General features: G+C 45.8%; 1 protein-coding gene across 1 annotated transcript in view; it reads right to left on the minus strand.

The window, feature by feature from the left end:
* Nucleotides 1–4,872: 4,872 nt before the first annotated feature.
* The window catches only part of ALK (ALK receptor tyrosine kinase), a 537,956-nt gene continuing 519,382 nt past the window's right edge, over nt 4,873–23,446 (minus strand). Inside the window, exons 27-32 of the mRNA XM_077812189.1 lie at nt 15,863–15,960; nt 13,130–13,222; nt 11,018–11,119; nt 9,311–9,445; nt 7,992–8,082; nt 4,873–5,577 (exon numbers count right to left, since the gene is read on the minus strand). Of these exons, the coding sequence (XP_077668315.1) occupies nt 4,873–5,577; nt 7,992–8,082; nt 9,311–9,445; nt 11,018–11,119; nt 13,130–13,222; nt 15,863–15,960 (1,224 nt within the window). The remainder of the gene's footprint in view (nt 5,578–7,991; nt 8,083–9,310; nt 9,446–11,017; nt 11,120–13,129; nt 13,223–15,862; nt 15,961–23,446) is intronic.

Genomic DNA, 23,446 nt, shown 5'->3' on the forward strand with positions numbered 1-23,446 from the left:
GATGCGCTACTTAGCTGGTTCATGACAGGCTGAAAACATCACCATTTTTAAACTGAAGACAGCTACCTTCAAGTAAACCTGCCAATGAGCTCCGTGCCAGTCCCAGCAGGAAGTGGAACAACCTAAACTCAGATGGAGGCCACTGCCTTATACTTCCTGGCCCATGTCCCCCTCTCACACAGCCATAGCCGCTTCCTTTCTCTGTTGTAATTCACCTTATAGCTGCCTGAACCTACAACACTGATGAGGTACATGGGCAGGGGTAAGGCTGAGCAGGAATCCTCTCATTCCCCCTTACACACACAGCTTAGCACCCACCTAGAACCTACTGAAATTCAACAAGGAACCACTCCTTCCTAGGTCTAGTCCACATGGGAATTAGCCAGTTTCAGTGTTAAATGACTTACAGCTACGCCATAGTTATTTTTCCATTAGACTGGGTGTCTTACAGGCCCTCGGGCTACCCACATTTCATTGTAGCATAAAGGAAGCTACATATGAAGACATCTACAATGAGATAGTTTATAGTAGAATCACAAGGCCCACAATGGGGGGAATACTATGTACATGAACATTTTATATAAAACTTACTCCAAGACACACTGACTTTTAAAATACCGGTTCTGGACAAAAGTTTGTTACAAGCTTAAAATAGCATCTAGTGTTTTAGTTAGGACTCTCTGGAGACATGATGTGTCAAAGTGTTATGTAGGCTCACATGATCAGGCATTTAAAACTGAGCCTGTTTGAAGCAAGCCCTCAATTTCCCCCTCTACATACAAGCCCCTCTTCTACACACACTAGTGCTTTTGTTATTGGTATACAGCTGCAGGAACTTCAGTGAAAATACTGTGGAATTACACTGATCCTACTGCATTAGGCTTATGAACACTGAATAGCTTCAGATCCTCCAAGGGAGACTGGGGGTGCAAATAGCTAAAATAAAAGACTTTTTAAAAAACCTGAATATCCATCTATCAATCACTGCATGACCATGCAGACATGGAGCTCTCCACCTGTTTTTCATCCCATTCACTTGTTCTGCTAACTTCATCCCTGCTCCCTTGTAGTGCTATGTGGTGACAAAGGCAACAAACCAAGCAGCTGTTAAGTTGCCCTTCCCACCCGCTTTTAGGAAAAACTTGTTATGCACCTCTTGATCCATCGCATTTTTAATTCCTTGTCTGAACTGATTTCTGCAGAGCATTTCACAAAGCATAGCAGTGATAATCCAAGTGAAGCAGCGGTCTTACCACAGCATCTCTCAACCCCTTTAGACAAGACTATTATCATTAAACATTTGAAGTGACCAGGCACTGTGCAATACTGGGAGTGTGAAATGCTATTTTAGCCACAGCACAAACCGGCAGCAGCAGGGAGAAGTTTCCTTTCGTTACCCCACTACTGGGGTTAGTGTGCAGGGAAAAAAGCCTCTTATTAAGGCCCTGATCCTGCAAAGACATTGTCAGTGGGACTACTCAGACGCTTACAATTAAGCAACAGGCTTAAAAGCATGCGTATGACTCTCTGCCTTTGATGGGGTGGGGGTAGTATATGTGTAGCAGAGGGCAGAATGTGGTCCACACAGTACTAAGCTGGAGGTCACTGTAACTGGTGACAGGCACTGCTCCATGCAGAATACCGCAGTGCATCAGAGGGCTCCCAAAGATGATGATTTGGTAAATGCCTTTATACACACTGGAACAGAGAAATAGAGCAATGCCCAGAGTTTTCACTAACCCAGCAAGGGGGTGGGAAGTGAGCACAGACACACTGAAATGGGGTCTGCTGGTGTAACAATCATAATAGGGGTGGGCGGGGGGCTCAGATGGGTTACATTTTGTATTAGCAATAAGCCACAACTCCATGTTCCGAACTCCTCTGCATTCCAGGAGAAGTATGTCAGGAGCTGAATTCAGACCTACCTCTGTGGTTCCATGTCTTCATTGGCTCCAAAAGCAGCTCATTTCTGGTCATGTTTTGGATGTGGCTGAAACCACTTATGCAAGATGATGGAAACTGCATGAGAAATGCCGACTCAGATTTCTGACGTTTGGGCCAAAATCTCATGCTAAAATCTTGCTCCATCCCATTCAGCCTCAGCCCTAACCCTAGCCTTGATTCAACAGATCCCAACCTCCTCCGCCTAAGCCCAGTGCCAATCTGAACATCACTGTCCTAGCCCAAAGCACTTTGCACAGAGACTATCAAGAGGAAGATTTTGTTTGAGGTTTGTGCGTCTTTGAAGATTTCATCCTACCCTACAGTCTCTCCAAGAATGGTAGAAGAAAATATTGTCAGGAACTTTAAATTACAATTCCCCATTTTCCACTGACCAAAACATGCTGTTCATGTGGGCCAGCTGTAAATGGTAGTAATGGTTTTAGCTCTCATTGTGAGACTCACACATATAAGGTGATGCCCCTCCCGCAATAAAATTATAGATGCACACCACAAGCGAGAGGCAGAAAAGAAATCAGTATGTCTCTTTGCTCTTCCCCTGAATGGGGAGGAGGGAAAAAGGCTAGTCAGGCATCTGTTCATCTTCCTTTGCTGATGTTCTAAAGCATCTTTAAAAAAAATTGCTACTTTTAACAGAAGCAATTGGAAAACTGTCAATAACTGGAGTTGCAGGGTCAGGCAGTCCCAGGCCTGTAGATCAATATGCTTGAAACGGACAGTCACAGTTTATTAAAATTTCAGCGACGCTCCTTTAAGGCCATACAACTACGCAGACTAGGTTCTTCCCTCATCTATACACGCTGGTAGAGCAGTAAAAACTCAGAGCGGTTTCTTGTCTTGAAAGGAGTGAAAGAAAGCAGTAAGATCATACAGCTTTCCGTTGGGGTCTGCTTGAAAAAAATTCATCTGGACCCTTTTTGAAAAAGGAAAAGAAAGCTGACATGTCTAAAGAAAATTTCAGTTCCATGTGGATAATATTGCAGTGCAAACAGCCTTGATGGTACAAAGTAAAGCTCAGTCATTGGAACACATGGTCTTTCCTGAGACAGTAGAAGAATTCTTCACTTCTTGTAGTAGCAAGAGTAGTGTGAATGCAACAGTGCTAAGCTAGATGTTCCAGTGTCTGTAAGCAAGTCACTCCTCTAGTGGCTGGTCCACAGAAAGGATTAGAAACCCCAATACTCTTATAGCTCAGAAACATCCTTTTAGCTCAAGTGGAAGAGGCCTCTGTATTTGCCACCGACGGTCCTGAGTTCTGGCCCCCACTACAGCCATGAAATCCATGCAGCCATGACATGCGACAGACCAGTAGCAGATGAGTGAAGTCCAAAGCACTCACAGAATCATTACAGTTCACAACTCAAACCTGCTAACATAAGCTTCATTTAAAAAAAAATTGATGCACAATTTCAACATTACACTACTAAGACTTCAGCATTATTTACCAGAGGGGTGGGGGAAGGCAGAGCAGGGACAAGAACTTCACTGCACCCATACTTTAAAGGGGGGTGTGTGTCTCAGGTCACAGTCCTCAGATTTGGATCCTTTTCTGACACCCCAAAGACTGGGGTGTTTTGATCTGGGGCTCTGGTTTCTTTCGTTAGAGAATTTACTGCAAAGTGTGGATCCAAGATTGGATGCTGAACCACTCCCCCAAAGTTAAAGGTCTTGGATCGAGATCCATCTCTTCTTTATTCCTTTGCTGCTGCTCCCATAGACCTATTTCTATGGAAATAGGCACCATGTATTTTAGGCAGCACGGCTGCTTCAGCAGCCCCATCGGAGTATATTGTAAATTGTTAATGTACATCTTTACAAATGAATTCAATTCTTATGTGTATCTTGTAACCACACACGTTTCATGCACAAGGTGTACAGAATGCATCAGTGCAGCTTTGGGCTTTTAACGGACTAGCAGACAAGAATTCTGTTAAAGGAACAAGGGTAACGAACCCGTGAAATGCAGACACTGCCTAGAATCCAAATGGGGGTACAAAGTCAAGCCTTCTGGTTGGAGTCGTTAGTAAAGGGCATGTTAAAGGGCATTTCAGACCTTTGTATTTCCATCTACTGGTGACTTCTCACTGCAAAGGCCTTTTCAACTTCTCTCTCACACAAGCCTGGCCCTGTAAAATTCCACCTGAATTCCACTGAACAACAAGAAGTTCCTGTAGAACACAATGCTTCCTTTCTGTAGCACAGAAAGAATTTTAAAGGGCCAGTACCGTCCTTGGCTTTGGGTCTGAAAAAAATATAAACCATCCTCCTTTTGCAGTTCATTCTCTTCCTCTACAGTTAAACTTCCCATCTTACTCACAAACCAGACAGTGTGATTGGCATCTTTCCATTGCTCTGCCAATTACCTCATATTCAAGGGCTGCTGCAGACTATGTTACAGCTGTAATGCAACTTGGGAATGTTCCCCGGTGTCTTCATTCAAAGACGTTTTATCCTTTTTGTTTTGAATAAATAGCTCTTTCCCTACCATTGCCATCCGTAGGGGATTTCAAGTGTCCCATTCCACAGCAACCGGCAGCTTGGCAAGGAAAACCCCAAACATGAAACACTCAGGCAGTGAATCCTGACCTTACATTTAAGCGGAGCGTACACAATTGAGAAGAAGCGCACACGGAAGGGCACGACACGACAATGACCATGCATATAAGTTTATGCAACCGAAAGCTGGGCCTTATAGTTAACGTTAATATCCCCCCTTTTTCGTAGTAGGAGTAGAGGCTCCGATGAGTTGAAGCTTCTGGGTTATCTGAAAACACAGCTTCAAAGGGTGGCACTTCAGAGCTAGTTGGCACATAATGAAAGTTAGCGCTGTCTGCTCTCTCTTGGATGACAAGGACAATACTCTCCAAGCTCAAGAGCCACACAGAATGAGAGTCAGAGTGCAGAGGGCTCTCAAGGCCCCTGATGGGCTACGTGGCTCTTGTTTCTAAGGACAGAGTCCTCATAATTGCTAGCGCAAGGTGGGGCAGAGGCTTCCAGGGGTAAGCCCTGCTGTTGGTATCCATAGTTGACGTTCCCACAGGGGAAGTGGCGGAGCCTGAAGAGAGGCACTTCCTTCACGCTGGCTGTTAGTGAAGACGGTTCTAAGAGCAGAGAGGAGCCTGGCAGCCTGCTAGTCACAACACTGGGCCCCACAGTACAGTTTCCTTCGTGCCCCAAATTCTCCCTCTCGGACACCTCTTTCTCCAGCAGAGAATTGTTTTTGACGACAGGCTTCTCTGCAAACCAGGAGCCGTATGTTGGATTCCAGAGATTGGTGGGCTTATTTCTGGACCCCCTGCCTTTCTGAAGCTCAGAAGCTAGGGTGGATTGCGCATACGCCATGTTGATGTGTCCCCCTTCCAGGGCTGGTCGCACATTAACAGGGACCGGAGGCTCGGGGGCTGCCACTTTTGCCAAAGGTTTTCCAGCTGTGACGGCTGAGGGCAGAGGGGGTGGAGAAGGCAGGGCCTGCTTGTCACCCTCTCTCTTTTGGTGTGGGGAGACCACCAGAGGAGGGATTGCTTTGGGGTCTTCTGGGCGCATTGGAACCTTCTCCTCCTCCTCAATGGATGGTCCATATTCCACAGGTAAAGCGGTGGTGATAACATCGGGATCCTACAGGGGAGAACAATGAGATTCTTTCAAACTCTTTTGCCACTGCTGATATTCAGGCATTGTCGCCAATTGCCTCCTGTTTATAAGAATTGTCCTGTATCCATAGAGCACCTTTTGCCACAGAGGAGCGCAAACTTTATAAAAGGAATCTCAGGGAAATGCAACTACCACTGGGGTGGAACGTGATAGCTTTTTTACCAGCACAGAGAAACATGGCACATGGACTTTAGTGAAGAAGGATTCCCAGGTGCAACTGAAACTGCAAGGAGAATGTTGGGATGACACAGATTGGAACACAGAATTCATACCATTCGCTTGTAATGCAGAAGCAGTTACAGCTGTGAAAATGTAGCAGCAATGTGGAGGAAGGTGGGGACTCTAGGCATGCAGGGTAACATTTTCAAAAGGACCTAAGCCACTTAGGAGCCTAAGCCTCCATGGAGTCGGGCCCCTAAGTAATTTGGCATTTCAATGGGACTTAGGCACTTTTGAAAATGTTCCCCAGAAAGCTGTAAAAGTGTGAGAAGCTGGGTCAACTGCTTACTATTAATAGACAACCAAAAAACAAAAACGAGTTAACATCTCCACCTAATGATCTAAAAGCACCCTTCAAAAATTAATGGATTAAACCTCACAATGATCCCTCTAATTTTTCCCATCCATGTGCAGAATGAATTTTGTTATGTGCACCAATATGAAGGTGATGTGTGGCGGGGGTGGGGCCAAGGGGTTTGCAGTGTGGGAGGGGGCTCAGGGCTAGGGCAGAGAGTTGGAGTACAGGGGGTGAGGGCTCTGGAGTGGGGCTGGGGGGGATGAAGGATTCAGGGTGTGGGAGGGAGCTCCAGGCTGGGGCAGGGGGGTGGGAGGGGGTGAGGGTTCTGGCTGGGGGTGTGGGCTCTGGGATGGGGCTGGAAATGAGAGGTTTGGGGTGCAGGTTGCCCTAGAGCTGCGATGAGGAGGGAGGACTTCTCCCAGCCCTCTCTTGCTGCAGCAGCTCCATGGCCGGGGCCTGGGCCGGAGCTGGAGGAGAGGCGTCTCACCCCACCACAGCCCCGGAGTTGGGAGGGGGAGGCACCTCGCCCCGCCACAGCCCCAGGGTTGGGAGAGAGAGGCACCTCGCCCCGCCACAGCCCCTGGGTAGGGAGGGAGAGGCGTCTCGGGCTGGGGAAGATGTGTCTCAGCCCGTCACAGCCCTGGAGCTGGGAGGGAGAAGCGTCTCGGGCCGGGGGAGAGGCGTCTCTCCCCACCACAGCCCCCGGGCTGGGGGGCAGAGATGTCGCTATTGGCCATGCCACAGCCCCACATGCCCCAAGCTTCCCTATCACCATCCCACACCTCACCCCACTGCCCCCACCTACCCCCTATTCCCCACCTCACCCCACTGCCATCTTCCATCCTACACCTCACCTCACTGCCCGCACCTCACCCCACTGCCATCTTCCAGGCCCACCTGTGTGCAGTGTGCACACCTGTGTGGCTCTGCTAATTAAGTGTGCGGCCTTTGATGGCCTCTTGCACAGCCGCGAAGGAGTGCACCTTCGAGGGAACGTAGCTCACAACACCCCAGCGGGTGGATCAGTACCAGCCCTATTTTACACATGGGGAAACTGAAGCTCAGAGTGGTGAAATGACATGCTGCCTGGCCTTGTGCAGGTCTGTGCCAAAGCTTGCAAGCCAACAGTTTCTTGACGGCTTCATTTGCGAGACCACTAGACTGGAAGAGCTGCGTTAATGAGCTGTGTACTAAAAAGGGAAATCAGGTTCAAGTCAGGAGACCCAATCCCTCTGCTTGACCTTAGAGCTCCTATAGCACTGCAGTCCCCAAGAAATGTAATCTGAATCTAGATCCAGACTGCCCCAGAGTTCATCACTGCATCCAGTGTTCCAGTTCAGATCCATCTTGGCTCTAACCAAGAAATTTCGGTCTGGATCCAAATCTCTCCACAGTTCAAGGGGTCTACTGGAACTGGTGCCCTGGGTCAGATCCATCCCAGCTCAGTACTGGTCAACGTCTTAAGAATTAAAATGTGCAAAGTGGCTGTTACCTGGCAATCCCCTTGCAGCACAGCTAGGGAAGAAAGGAGTGAAAGTGCTAGAGTGCAACCTGGTGGAGTGGCTCAGGCCTTTGGCTTGCTGAGGAACTGTACCTTGATGTAGAAACAGCAGTCACAGAGTTGCTATGCCTGTGTACAGCCTCTCCTCCTGTGGGGTGTGTGCATGGGCAGTGAGGGGCACCCCGCTCTTTGGGTAGTGAGATGGAAGCATGTGTTTCTGAAGGGCAGAGAGAATCCATCACCTCCGTTTACTACATGACACTGATTTCGGGCTAACACAACATACATGTTTAGAGCTCACTGAGGTAGTGCAGTACTGCCCACTGGTTGTCTTATGCTGCAAGATGAAAAAGCAAATACCTGCGTGCAGTATTCAATCCTCTCCAGTATTATGGCAAAGTTTGGCCTGTCTTCAGGCTGGTGCTGCCAGCACTGGGTCATTATACGATACCTACAACAGCAGAAGGAGAGAAAATCATGACAAGCAGGAAGGCAAAAGGAAGATTCGTTTGGTAGTTAATGAACTTCAGTTCACCATGGTCCATCAGTACCCACCCACCCACCAAGTGTTCATTGTCACCTTCCACGAAAATTGAAAAAGTCCATCCCGCTGTGGCTTCAAGTGTAGGGGCCTATACCACTCTCCATCTGCACGCAGATAGTGCACCTCAAGGGCCAAATAGACCCTTAAATGCTGCTGGTAGGAACATGTCGTGAAATTGACACCACTGGTGAAAAAATCAGGCCTTTGCTACATATGGGGAAGACCTAACAAAGTGGCTATTTCCATCCAATCCCCTCCTCACTTCCCACAAACTCGAAACAAAAAACACCTCTATGGAGAGGGAAGCTGCTCCAACTGCCATTTAGAAATCAAACTGATACGAATGGGGGTATGGATTCAAAGAAGTGGTTTGGGAATTCCCACAGAGGTGCCTTGCCAGGAGTCTCTTCAACCATACATCCTTTGAAAATATTCCTGCCAAACCATGATGTTCCTTTTCCACACAGCCTTAGGTGGGCCATTCAGATGAAGACAGGATGTTACTCGATGTCATACACTGCCCTTGGTGGCTAGTCAGGGAAGTATCGCCTTGAGAAACTAAATTGGAAGCCATGCTGTACTGCAGGAGATCTAGTGATAATTGTGTGCTACCTTTTATTCCAAAGGGTCCCAACACCATTGAACTGATTTTCAAAGGCACCGAGCCCCTACAGCATATTTGAAAATCAGGCCATCCAGGTAGATGTACTGCTTCACCCACCACCTGTGGGGTGGAATCTAGTGACACTTCAGAAAAATGACCTGCCCCAACTGAAACCATACAAGGAATTCACTGTAGGCAGGTTAGAACATAATTAACTGAGCCAAGGTTTTGCTACTTGTGAGCAACACCAGGGATCTTTCATGGCCACAGGTGGTCAGAACTTGCAGTTTTACATCTAATCTGAAGGACAGAGCTATTGACCAATATTTGTTAATACACTAGCCAATGGTCAATACTTCCCAAGAAGGCATCGACTACTAACCTAAAAGGGCTGACAGATAACATTACCAGTAGGGAAAAAGTCTTTAGAACTTGAGTTCATTAAGGAAGGTCATTAAATATATGGTAATAAAGCTAATAATCTTCTGGCCAGAGCAGAGTGTTCATGCACAAAATGAGTTAGTCTCATACACAGGGCCAGGGCAGTTTTTGGGTGGATCCATCCTTCCTCCATTAGTTACGAACTCCAGAACTTCCTGGTTACTTTTGCTAGGATAAGGCATGTATCCAAGAGAGAATATCTCCCACAGCAACACACCAAAGGACCTGGACACAGAACAGAAAGAAAGAAGGTCAAGGACACAAGCACAAAATAGTATTGCAATTCAACGGCTATGCACTTAGAGCCATTAAAACCAGTATTTGCTTTGAGCACCCTACAGTCAGTCAACCTGCAGAATTCTCAGCTGCAGGAGAACATGAAGACAAAGTGGCTGATGTAAAAGAAGGGCTGGATGATTTTATGGGCATCAGTAACAACAGTTATTAAGCAAGCCAAGACTGTGATGTGGGTAATTAAATGTCATGCTTCAGAGTACAACTACACTGTTTGCCCAGCAGGGTCAGGAAATAATCATACATACTTTGTGTCTAGCATGTCATAATTTGATACAACAGGTGTATTATTGTGAGAGGACTTACATTCTTTTGAGGCATTGGGTATTAGCCGCTGCCGGAGGCAGGACTGTGGTTTGATCCTTTATGGCAAATCCTGTGTTCCTGAATAAACAACAATGTACTTTGCTCTTGTACAGATGATACAAGTGACCCCTAGCTGCAGAGTCCTAGCCCCATATATGTTTCAGGGAATTAAAATTAGAATATTCCCTGGGTTACATCACAAGCTTTGGTCTTTGTGGCTGGGCATGGAACACTCTGAAGATTGAAAATACAACCTCCTCAGCGTTCATTTGACTGGCAGCTTGGAAAATGCCAACATTTTATGGGTTAAACACTGCAGTGTGGTTGGGAACAGAATAAAACAGCCCAAGGATCACCACATTGGTGCTGATGGACAGCATACAAGGCTACTGTGTCCTTGGGAGGATTTAACTTGTTCCATCAGCTGAGAAACAGGCTTTATACTCTCACTCCACATCCTGGGAAGGCAGCTGGTGAACATTAGTACTGGTGGCTTCACAGTCGCCTCCTCTCCCCAAACATTCTCCTGCACTCCGGGCTTCCTGACCCAGCTTTGCCTGAGCGTTTCTTTCCCAATCAGCAGTACCCCTGCTCTGTCAACACTGGCCCTCTGCTTCCTGACACGAGAGACTGCCAGCCACAGCAGAGTGAGCAGGGCTAGGCTCAGACACAAACAGTTCAAGTGACTGCTCAAGACCCTGCACTTTTGGGGGTATCCACAGCCCTTCATTGACTTGGCCAGCCCAATCTCCCTCCCACCTTCCCCTGGGACCTGGAAACACATGGCTTAATGTGCTGCACTGGGCCACGGGGAGGTGGCAATTCAGGGCGTTTCCACTTGCTCCTCTGACACTGGCTGTGTCTGTCCCTGCCACTGAAAGATGGTTTGCTCCTACAAAGAGGCTAGACTCCTTTCAATAGCATACAGCTGACACCTTCCTTCCTAGATCACCTGTTCATAACCAATACAGCACCTAAGCCAGTTCCATTGCTCTCAGGAGAAAGTCTTCATGTTGCAAGGATCCGGCTATTCGCTCCTTCATCCCCTCCACTAGATCCCTGGGTTTCAAACCTCCATCTCTTCTTTTTTTTTTTTTTTTTTGAGGGGGGGGGGAAGGACGGGAAAGTGTTCCTTTTACAATGGGAAGTAGAGAGTGAGTCATTTGTAAAAACAAATTACGAGAAAAAGAAGCCCACCATGTATCAGTTTTTGATGTAAATATTCCTTCCATAAAGGCCTCGGGTGGCATCCATTTGACTGGCAGCATTGCACACCCTCCCTTTCGATAATAGCTGGCCCTGCAGAGGAAAAACAAAGTGAACAGTCGGCCCAGGATTCAGAAAGAAAGTGGCATTACTATAGTACTTTTCTAATTAAAGGATTACAGTTACCAGCCTGGGGACTGGCTGGTTTAGTAAAGAGCTTAAATTGGGGCTTTTCTTATAGACAAAGGAGCATGGCAGAGATTATACTGACAAGATCTTTTTCTATTCATAGTAACAGTGGGAACAGGCATTTAATGTAGGGACAGTTCTGTGCTGTCCCTCACTTTGTGCCTGATCCCGCAACTTGTGAGTAATCCTGTGGATAGTTCCACTAGAATTACTCACACGCGTAAGTGTCTCAGAGCAAAACCTTCCTCTTTGGAAAAGCTTTTTCACTGTAGCAGGAATGACATTTCACAGCATTGATACCCACATCCAATTAAGCACCCCCCTCAAAAATAATAAAAACCTATAACAAACAAATCAACCACCAGAAAACAACTCTGCTAGGTCAGATTGGCAGAGACCCTGGAGTTTTTCACCTTCCTCTGCAGCATGGGGCCTGGGTCACTTGCAGGTTTAAACTAGTGTAAATGGTGGAGTCTCTGTCACTGGAAGTCTTTAAACCATGATTTGAGGACTTCAGTAACTCAGCCAGAGATTAAGGGTCTATTACAGGAGTGGGTGGGTGAGGTTCTGTGGCCTGAAATGTGCAGGAGGTCAGACCATGGTGGTCCCTTCTGGCCTTAAAGTTTATGAGTCTATGAGAATACCCCAGGCAGCATTCTTAGCATGGTAAGGGAGAAAAGCCAGAGTGCACATGAAATCCACTAGGAATTTTGCTATTACCATCAATTTTATGTAGATGGTACCCAGACACTGCGGTGATGGCTGCCGGCATAAAATCCTAACAATCTTAGCTAGATATCAGGCCCTTTGTGTCAATATCATTTAAAATTAAATCCATCAAGATCAAACCCTTGTACTGGCAGTCACAAATGGGAGCTGGTGCATGCAGACTACAGTGTGCACACAAAGTGAATGTCTGTGCATGGAAAAGTGTGTAAATTTCATAGGCTCCTTTGAAGAGGAGTAAAGAGTACTAGCAGTTAGTTGTGCCAAGTGTGCATGTGTGACAGAGGCTGTTTTGCCATATCAGAGCCCTCTTGTATTGCAGGGCTTCATGGTAGTAGGGTCTTGTTTGGTAACAAAAACCTAAGAGCTCAAATGCACTCATATCTCTAAGGGAGTGCTACAGTCCCATCACCGCAGGCTGTGAGATTCCCAGAACTCAAGATAAATAGGGTCAGCCCTGCTCAGTACTTGCATGGGTGACCTCTTAACAGAAAAACCCCAAGGTACTATAAGAAATTGTGTTGGTGATTCAGTAAGTGGCTTTCTTTCCACTGAGTCAGGAGTGAATCAATTCCCCAGCACTGTGTTAGGGGGCGCTAAGGTTCTGAGTTGCAGATGAGCTGTAAACTGATGTCCTGACCACTTGTGATCATTAAAGATTTCCTGGCACTTCTTGCAAGCACAGCATCATTAACCCTAGTGGCCTGGCTAAATTCCAGTTTGGGTAATTACAGTCTCCTGATCTTTCCTGCTTTATATGCAGTCAGTTGAGTAGATTTCCTAATGACAAAAAAACGGAAGGGAACAGGGTCAATACCAAGGAGGAGGGAGATTAAACTCAAAGTGATTTGGAGCCACAGAACAAAAGGGCACACCAATGACTTATGCCAGTTAGTGCTGAGAAAGTGAAAGGAAAACAACTAGGGATGGAATCCAAGAGAAGGGGAAAATGTTCTCTGGCCATATGGAAAACTCCCAGGAGAAGGCTCTGAGAAAGCAGTGAGCAGCCCGTCAATCCACAGCTTGAAAGCAAAAATTGCATCAGACAGGGAGTCATATGGGAAGGATTTCAGAAACATCCCTTTACTGGGGTTAAACAGAGCAGCACATGATGACACTTAACTAGGCACATAATCTCCCGTTCTGGTAAATTTCTGCTTAGTGACGCCATAGACTGCGTTCTATTACCTGTATATGTCCCGGGCCATTCCAAAGTCTCCAATTTTAGCTACTCTCCCAGACCCTTGACAAGTAAGGAGACAGTTCCTGGCAGCAATGTCCCTGAGAAAGAGAGAAGGAAAGCAGCAGAAAGAGAGGGAGAGAGAAAAGAAAAAAATCATTTAACCTTTCAACAGTTTTGCAAAAGCCCAAGGAAATGACAAGAAAACATGGCCTGCTTTTCTGAAGGGCTGAGACCCTTCAAATCCCAGTAAAGTCAATATCTGCAGATAACAAGCTATGTCCCATTGTTTTAGAAAAAATCTTTTGCATTTAAACATTCCATTTGCTACTTGTAATAATTCTTTAATGCCTTTTATCATCACACACACATTACTCAGTATGGCAGGAGCCGCCTGCTAACACCCCATCCTCGCAAGTGTTGTTGAGACTCTAGAAAGTTGGCAGTAAAAGATCTGAGTTGGACAATCCACCTCTTCCAACAACACACCGTCCCAATCATGAGTACTGCCCCTATATCTAGTACATCTTTGTCATGCGTAGTCACTTCTATGCCAGAGGCAGGCAGAACAGTCAGTGCTACAAGGAAAATGCTCAAACTTGGATTTCAGAAACTAGACAGACACTTGAATTACTAGAATGAAAACCGAGAGCACAAGCCTGGCAAAATCACCTCAGAGAAGTGAACTAAAAAATTGCAGCAATAAGTTTGTGGCTCCCCTGCAAAGCCATGCAACTCTGCTCCATGTGGCTGCTGAACTTTTCCAATGACCGTTCATGACAGTGGGGAGAGATAAGGGACTAACATGGCTGTTACTCTGAAACCTGAGATAATGGGAAAGCACTGATGGTTAGCACCTCGGACTTTTCAGCCAGAAGGACCACAGATTTGGCTATTCTTAATCATGCTGGATGCTACAAAACTCTCAAATTATTTCCTTAAAACTAGAACTACTGAAGATATTGAAAAGGTCTGAAGAATGTGGACTAGATTTGCATTATTTTTATGAATATTTTGTGTACCTCTATATGTTTGAGTATTGTGGTGGGGCTTGCTGTATAGAACACTATGGGTTAATTCTTAATGTACCTCTCAACACATACACAGGAACCAGGCAATGACTCTAACTCAGCTACTGGTGCCTAATAGACAGTACAGTGCTGGAATTCTACTTCCAACCCCTCTGGCGAGATGCATAAACCAGACCGACCAGGTTCAGGTGTCCCAGGACAAACAAAGGGACTTTTAAATGAATAAAAGAGTGCCTGTGAGCTCTAGGAGGAGACTGAAGGTTAGACTGACACAGAGGCAGATGCTGCAGTCTATCTCATCCAGGCCCAATGCCAGCGGAGCCTGGGAAAAGTGGGACCTATCTAAATTGACAAGGAAAGATTAAGGCATAGGTATGATAACATGCGTACAGGCCTTTTATTGTTGTAACCCTTTTAGAACATAAGAGCGACCATACTGGGTCAGACCAAAGGTCCATCTAGCCCAGTATACTGTCTTCCGACAGCGGCCAATGCCAGGTGCCCCAGAGGGAATAAACAGAACAGGTATTCACCAAGTGATCCATCTCCTGTCGTCCATTCTCAGCTTCTGGCAAACAGAGGCTAGGGACACCATCCCTGCCTGTCCAATAGATATTGACGATCTATCCTCCATGAACTTATCTAGTTCTTTTTTGAAACCTAGTCTTGTTCTAGTCTTGGCCATCACAACATCCTTTCCCTCACTGTTTGTTGTGTTCCTTCAGTTAAATAAATAATACTTTGTTTGGAACAAGCTGTTCTCTGTCACTACACTTTCATACTGGTCACAAGTGCCAAAGAGAAATCTACAGCAGCGGGCAAAACACAGCTGGAGCTGCTGACAATTCCCAGTTGGTGAATAGGGGACCCAGTGTAATAGTGGGGTGAATGGTGGAATTTCATCCTGAGAGAAGTGCAGCTGCTGGGCCTGTCTCTTGGAAAGGTACCCAGGGGGAAACTGAGCAAAGGGTCAAAGGTACAGCTGACCCTGGAACCATAACAGAGGGGATTTAAGAAATACTCCTGGAAAGAGAAGCTCTGGGCCTTCAGGTCATCATTAAATTATTGATGTTTGGAAAATGTGGAGAGAGTATTGCTGTCTTAACCACATATCTGAGGCCTGGATGGGAACAACCCCTACTGAAAAGGGGACAGGTGAGTGGCTCTCTAGCCTTGCTTGACTTTGTGGCTAGAATCAGGCCCATCTCAAACATCTTACACACTGGGAGCAGTCAGTCATATGGTGCCATTTTTCATTCCAGGTCTGAACTTTAACGTGTGTGTGTCCAGGGCCAGGATGAGAACAGCGAGGAAGCACAGAATGCAAGAATGAACAGAAGGGCAATAATCAAAGCTTGCTGGAGGGAAGGCCTGCAACCTACTGTAACAAATTCCAGGTTGCTTTTGTGCAGATGACAAATAAACTGCATGCATGTTGTGGCCCTGGGGATAGAGCTCAGGTTCTTTGGCACCAGGAATACAGGCCTTCCTCACTTGAGATAAAGTAGAGTCCCTGTGAATAATTACTATTTGTTGGGCTTTTGGCTCTTATATTCTAAAAACATCCAACCACTAGAGGGCAGTGGTACACAAACATATTCACTACAAGAATTACCCGTACATGCTAGCCAATATATTACAATACAATACACACCCACACATACAAAGGGCAATGGTAAATAGTCCTTAATAGCAAATAGTCTTACTCACCTGTGAATGAAGTGGTTTTCTTCCAAATACTGACAGCCACATGCAATGTCGTGAGCCACATGGAGCAAGTCCAGCATGCAAAGGGAAGAGGGTTGGCTCTACCAAAAGACAAGGTACAAAGTGGAGTTAAAGCAGAAATGCTGCATGGTTCATCTTCAGAGCTATGAGTCACCACTGAGTTAGGGAGATCTCAAATGAGGACGTGAATCAAATGCTAACACAAATACACAAGGGGATGTAAATTACTTCATACATGGCTTTCCAACTAGCATAAATGTTTCATATATGGTGCTGGCACTTAATCATACGCACAAATTGCACTAATAGAATCAGAATCACTAAATCTGATGCCTTACTGTAGTAGGTCACCTAATTCCCCTCACAGCTGCGGTAGGATTATTTCTTACAGTGTATTCTCTACTGCTTTATGCAGTTTAGCTTTAAATGCGCTTATACTTCCTCTCGTGGGAGACTATTCCATGGTCTCAGTATTATAAGTATTTGGGTGATATTTAACCTGAATTTATCTTTGCTCAGTTTCATCCCATTAGTCATACTCCCTTAAATCACCCTAAACAATCAGCCCATCCTCTTCTACTGCCCCCACATATTATCTGAGTTTCTGAGTCCCATCTTGGTATTTGCATCCTTCACATATGTGTAGATTTTTATCAATTGCCCCTTTAGTTATTTAACTTAATCTCCAGGAGCTCATCAGTGCAGGGAGCTGATGTCCTGTGATAGGAAAGGGAGCATACATTCATGCAGAACAACATGATGTACTTTGGAGAGGAAGAATTGCCTTTAAGTGACATGACTGATAGGCGGGCATGCCAGCACTCTCCACACCAATCAAGCAGTTCATCTTCATGGCACCTATTAAAGAGCAGCATCTTTTAATGCTGTATACCCCACTCACTGATACACACAGCAGTACTGGTTCATCAGCACCTAGGACTCTAAACGCCCCACTCCCTTAATGAGGAAAGGTCACTAGGGTCCTGGTATGCTGCTTCCTGCCACCCTCCAGCTCTGAGCCATAGTGGACTTTAGCCTAACCAGCTCCTAGCCTCCCTGCAGTTTGCAGAATGCACAATTGAACAAGAAACAGCGAGCACTGGCTGTTATAACAGAGGTCTTAGTCTTGGCTGAAAGGGTTGGGATAAACCCAGCCCCAAGGTACCTGAGTCTAATGAAGGCAGCACCAAAGAACTGTAAAGCACCCGGAATTATATATTGTCTGAGCAGAGGCTTACCTGCACAGCATCACGCACACAGTTAAGCAAAAGGGACAGTGTAGACTCATCTATCCTGCCTGTGTTTTACTATACACATGGTTTGTTTAACATGCACAGGGATTACTGAAGTGCCCTAATACATAGGAGAAAAGGGCTGGGCTTTTATTTATTTATTTGTGCATAGTGTTGTTCCCTGAAGCCTTACTTTTTGATGGAGGATCTCTTTTAGTCTTACACTGCTGATTACTGAGTAATTCATCAGCATTGAATATATGGCTAAAATGATCAACAAAAGGGTGCTGGTGTCTTTTCTTAGGGGTTTGAGCAGGGGCTGCTTCAAACCTTTCAACCCATTTAATGGCCTTTCTCCTGTGATCATGGTTCAGGAGCCAGTAGCCAACTCAATGGCTACACAGTGAATAAAAAGTCCAGTTCTTCAGGGTGCAGAAACTGACCCCTGGGCTGAATTGAGCTAAGACACAAGGCAAAGGGATGAAGGATGAAGGACGAGGGATGAAGCCACAAGCTGATTCTAATTGTGACGCTTTTCCTTCCTTGGTCAACTTTTGGCTAAATTGAAATTGTAAAGCAGATGTGACTTATCAGCCAATGACAATTTATCTGAGTAATTTGTCTGAAAGACAGAGTTTTCAGACCATTTTGTGCAGTGAGCAATCTTGACACACTAGAGAATCTGCTTTACAGCTTTTTACCACTTTTGCTCCCCAGAGGAGAGAAAGAAAATTGGTTAGTCTCTAAGGTGCCACAAGGACTCCTTTTCTTTTTGCGAATACAGACTAACACGGCTGTTACTCTGAAACCAGCTGGAAACTGTAGCTCACGATCAGCCTTTAGAGCGAGGGGTGCATTGGAAGCGCTAAAGCGACATCTTCTGTCCCCCCACCCCTCCCCTTTAAGTCCAACCTCTCTAAAGGTGAAGGTGACCGCAAAACAAACTCTGACTATTGTTCAGTATAATCACTACTCTGAACAACAAGCTTCAGGATACAAAGGAAAGGAAATTACTGCTTATCTTCTAAAGCCATCCTCTGATTGCTTTGCCACGTGAGAAAAGGACCAAACAGATAGGGCTTTGAACTCCACAGAAAGGAGAATTTTGCAATGTTCTCAAAAAAAGAAAAGGAATACTTGTGGCACCTTAGAGACTAACAAATTTATTTGAGCATAAGCTTTCGTGAGCTACAGCTCAGTTCATCGGATGCATTCAGTGGAAAATACAGTGGGGAGATTTTATATACACAGAGAACATGAAACAATGGGTGTTACCATACACACTGTAAGGAGAGTGATCAAGTAAGGTGAGCTATTACCCGCAGGAGAGTGGGGTGGGTGGCGGGGAACCTTTTGTAGTGATAATCAAGGTGGGCCATTTCCAGCCGTTGACAGGAACGTCTGAGGAACAGTGTGTGTGTTTGTGTGTGTGTGTGTGGGGGGAAATAAACATGGGGAAATAGTTTTACTCTGTGTAATGACCCATCAACTCCCAGTCTCTATTCAAGCCTAAGTTAATTGTATCCAGTTTGCAAATTAATTCCAATTCAGCAGTCTCTCGTTGGAGTCTGTTTCTGAAGTTTTTTTGTTGAAGAATTGCCACTTTTAGGTCTCAGAGTAACAGCCGTGTTAGTCTGTATTCGCAAAAAGAAAAGGAGTACTTGTGGCACCTTAGAGACTAACCAATTTAAGCTGTAGCTCACGAAAGCTTATGCTCAAATAAATTGGTTAGTCGCTAAGGTGCCACAAGTACTCCTTTTCTTTTTGCACTTTTAGGTCTGTAATCAAAGTGACCAGAGACACTGAAGTGTTCTCTGACTAGTTTTTGAATGTAATAATTCTTGACGTCTGATTTGTGTCCATTTATTCTTTTACGTAGAGACTGTCCAGTTTGGCCAATGTACATGGCAGAGGGGCATTGCTGGCACATGATGGCATATATCACATTGGTAGACCCCACTGTATTTTCCACTGCATGCATCCGATGAAGTGAGCTGTAGCTCACGAAAGCTCATGCTCAAATAAATTGGTTAGTCTCTAAGGTGTCACAAGTCCTCCTTTTCTTTTTGCAGATACAGACTAACATGGCTGCTACTCTGAAACCTGGCAATGTTCTCAGTATTTTCCTGGCATTTGAGCAGCTAAGTACCACCCAAATCTATTGAGCTTATCTTACTGCTGAGAAGCAGGGAAGTACAGCCCCTAAATAGACACTGATCTTCATTAGAGGTGGGACAGAACATCCCTGGGACATCACGGACATCCTTGGGTCCATGAATCCCTGAAATTTGGGAGAATTTGGATCTGAACTTTCTGGCTTGGGCTCACCTCTGATCTTGATAACCCTCAGCTAGGATAAATTGGTAATGCTCCACAGAAGTCAATGGATTTATTCTTATTTATTATAGGCTATTTTTCACCAGCTGAGGATTTGGCCTATGTGTATAAATGTTACATTTCTTGTTTAGAGTCCAATGGAATGCTTATTTTGTTCAGCCCAGTTGAATGTTTCTTTTATTGTATGTGGTACCTTGATGCGATAGTGACAGGCAAATTGTAAATGATAACAATAAGGGAAGGACAGGGAAAGTAGGAAAAAAGGTGAAGAATGGAGAGAAAGAGTGAGGAGGAAAAGCAAGAAGGGAGAGACAAAAGGGGTAGTTATGCAGTAGGCAGTAAAGCATTACCATTGTACCTGCCAAAGCTGATTTCTCTTTGTACTTAATTTTACCTAGGAAGCTAAACTCCCTTTTCTCTGTCAGTGTTTTTTTAAAAAAACATCATTGTCTGGCTGGGTACGACATGGTTGGTGAGACTAGAAATCTGCGTGATCAAAGGAAAAGTCACTTTGCTACAGCCTGCCCTCTGAGGGCTGGTCTACACTGAAAATCACACCCTGAGAGAGATAGTTAAGACGACCTAACTCCTGGTGTAGATAGTGCTAGGTTTACGGAAGAATTCCTCTGTTGACCTAGCTCTTGCCTTTTGGGGAGGTGGATTAACTACAGCAACGGGAGAACCTCTGCAGTCGCTGTAGTGAGTGTCTACATTGAAGTGCTGCAGCCATGCCGCTGCAGCCTTTAAGTGAGGACATACCCTCAGATTGTCTACTTTGAACTTCAGTTTGGGGTCACGAGGAGCAGGACTGAGTAGGTACAAGCTGCATAGCTGCAGGCCAGAGCAGTTGTGCACAGGATTGGTCAAACTCCAGCATATGGGAGGGAGCCTACCAGCCAAATAAGTGAGCATCCATATTTCCAGCCCAATATTCCCAACTTTAGCATGATAACTGTTAGCCATTTGAGCACAGCACACTGCTCATCTCTGATATCACACCAATGAGTGCAATCCCTGGCTTTGTACTTCCCGAGCCAGCAAGTGCAGGGTGAACAACGGAGGCAGCATTCTCAGACCCAGCGGGTGCCTCCGGTCACCCGAAAACCACTCTGACAGCTAAAGAACGAGCTGCATTGGGACTCTTGCCTGGCAGTCCTCAAACAGGATGGTGACAGTGATACATGGCCCCAAGGGTGAGGATGGGTTCAAAGTAGAGCTGGAATGTTTGGATCCAACGTTTGGAACTTGCCCAAAGTTTAGGGATGTTGAGAACTGGAGTTCTGGTTCGGCCCAAGCCACCAAGTTCAAGTCAGTGTTTGAGCCTCCTCTTTCTCAGAGTTTGGTGTGGGGTGAGATGCAGTATTAGTGGAGGGTCTCTAGTTCAGGGGGACATGGGAGCTCCTGAAGTTGCCAGCTGGGCTACCCTCTCAAAACAATAGTCCCCTACATAATATCTGATGATGTTATTCCTGAACCACCTAATGGAGCCCAGGAAGGGCAGAAGGAAGGTCAAGGAAGAGATTGGGAAGGAAGGAGAGGGATAAAGGGAGAAGTAACTAGGAAAGAATACTTGTTACATAGAGCACAGGCACATAGAAGCTTTCCACATTTCCTCATTTGTGTGTACATCACTCTTAACTCTGTGTTTGCCACTAGCTGTCAGAGAGACTGAGCAGAACAGCTGCTGACATGGGGAGATGAAAGCACTGATGCATGGGGTGGTACTTACAAACAGTAGAAGGGCAAAAAAAGAAAAAAAAGAGAAAACCCTCAGCTCAAGCAATGTCAGTGATTTCATTCTATGAAGATAAAGGGCCTTTTATCCTCAAAAGTGTCTGGTTTATTTTCCTGTAAGAAATAGGTCAAAATGCCTGCAGTTCACAATGAATATCCTGGGTGCTTCTCCACTAGGGCCCAGGGCATTGCAGTCTTGGCTTCTCTCTCTCATTTAATGAGCTGAAACAAGCACTACATTGTGGAGCGATGGTGGGCCCGGCCACATACCATTCCTCAGTTTCCTCTGACAGTCAGCACCTCCAGCAGCCCGGCTTGCTCTGGCGTTAGGGCTGTGGATCTGTACCGACTCAGCGGGAAACCACAACCTGCTCCTCCACTATGCTGCTTCCTGTGGCACCATATCAAGAGCAGAGCCCAGGTTGTAAAGTCTAAGATACCTGGCCTTGGTTCTGAATTACCCCTGCGCCCGGCTCTTCTTTGAGTCGAGTGCTCCAGTGTGGGCTCACCTCCAGCCAGACGCCGCTTCATTGTGATGTCTGACAGGACCACAACACAAGGTGTTGCAAAGAACCAAACTCGATTCTATCCTAGAAATTGTCTGTCGAGATGTGTATTTCAAACCCGCACAGTTCTGGGTGTTTGGCCCCATAGTGTGGTCAGTAGAGACTTTCATGAGCGCTTAATCCAGGCCATGGTTTAGAGAGACCCCTTCTAGTGAGATTAAACAGCACAGGCTGTTTTTAGTCACCACAGAGTCTGTTTGAGTCCAGCAGTCTCCATAAGGAATCCCCTTTGTATGCATTACAGCCAACTCCTCTCTCTTCTCTACTGCAAGGGTCCTACAAGATCCAGAGTTTTGCTCTGGGCTCAAAGAAAGAGACAGACAATCTGACAAGTTTGGTGCTAAGCTTCCCCAACATCTAGACCTTTGCTGATCCAGTGGTTTGACTGGACTTGAATCTATTTTGCTTAGCATCAGTAAACTTTGGCAGGCACTTTCTAGTTATCGTTATACAGCATTTCCTGGTGGTTCTGGTTTCACCGGGAAAGGCTCTAAGAACACAGGACATTTTAAATAACATAGCAGCTTCTTGAACCCACCAATTCAAGGAATGAGTCTCCTCTAGCTTACATCAGTTTTATGCTTGTGTAACTCCACTGACTTAAATGGAGCTACTCCTGATTTACACCAGTGCAAACAAATCAGCTCCAGCTCACCAATGTCTTCTTTTTGGAGTGAGCGCAGGCCTAAATTTCTCCTCCCCCTTTTCAGCACACCGCTTAATCCCCTCCTTTTCCAGAAAGGGGCTGAGGGCTTTGGGACCTATTCATACTCTTTCATCCAAACTGTCTTTAGTTCTTTTTTTTTTTTTACTAATGTTACCAGTGGTCTGATAAAGACCTCCAGATTTTATGGGTGCTGGGATTTTAGAAACAGTTGCCATAGGCAATGAAAAAGCCACCACATTTTTAAAGGGGGTAAACACTGAGGAAAGCTCACAAGTGAAACTACTGACTCTTTCCACCTCAGCCACTGAACTCTGCTTAAATTTGTCAGCTTATTGGGGCAGGACCATCTTTTTGTTCTGTGTTTATACAGCACGTAGAACAGTGGGGTCCTGGTCCATGACTGGCGCTCCGAGGGGCTACTGCAGTTCAAATAAATAAAACAACAACAACAGCTTTTAGTCCCTACTAAGCGGTATTCGAACTAGTGATCCAGCGATGAAAGGCTCTGCTCCCTTAACCAACCCTCTACACAAGAGGGTTGGAGACTTTTTAGCGAGATTATCTGGTGGACACCTCGCCTCCCATTTGCTGTCATATTGTAGCCTTGTGGCAATTGCGGACATGGCAAAGTGCCATTGGGGAAGGATTTATGTGATTTAAGGGACTCTGGTGTGATAAATGTTACATATTTAAAAAAAACAGTAAACCCTACTCTCTGCTTTTCTTCCCCCTTCCCATCTGATCTGTTCCTCTTCCTCCCCCTCCTCCACGGACATGCTGCTCCTTCACCAGTTGGCCCATCTCCCCGGTCCCATGGGTATATTATCTGGCTGCCTTGTGTCCCCCTCTTCCTTACATGTTCCTCTCCTGGAGTTGTCTGGCAGCTTCAGACCCACTGGTGGCTCAGGTTCCTGACTCAGGGTGGCTTCTCTTTCTCCTCCTTTCACAGAGCAATGGGCTTTATCAAAGGCTAGCTAGACTGACTCTGCCTCCTAGTACTCAGAGAGCCTGGAGACCAGTAGAAGTGACT

The sequence above is a fragment of the Eretmochelys imbricata genome, chromosome 3 (genome assembly GCF_965152235.1).
Source record: "Eretmochelys imbricata isolate rEreImb1 chromosome 3, rEreImb1.hap1, whole genome shotgun sequence".
NCBI lineage: Eukaryota > Metazoa > Chordata > Testudines > Cheloniidae > Eretmochelys > Eretmochelys imbricata.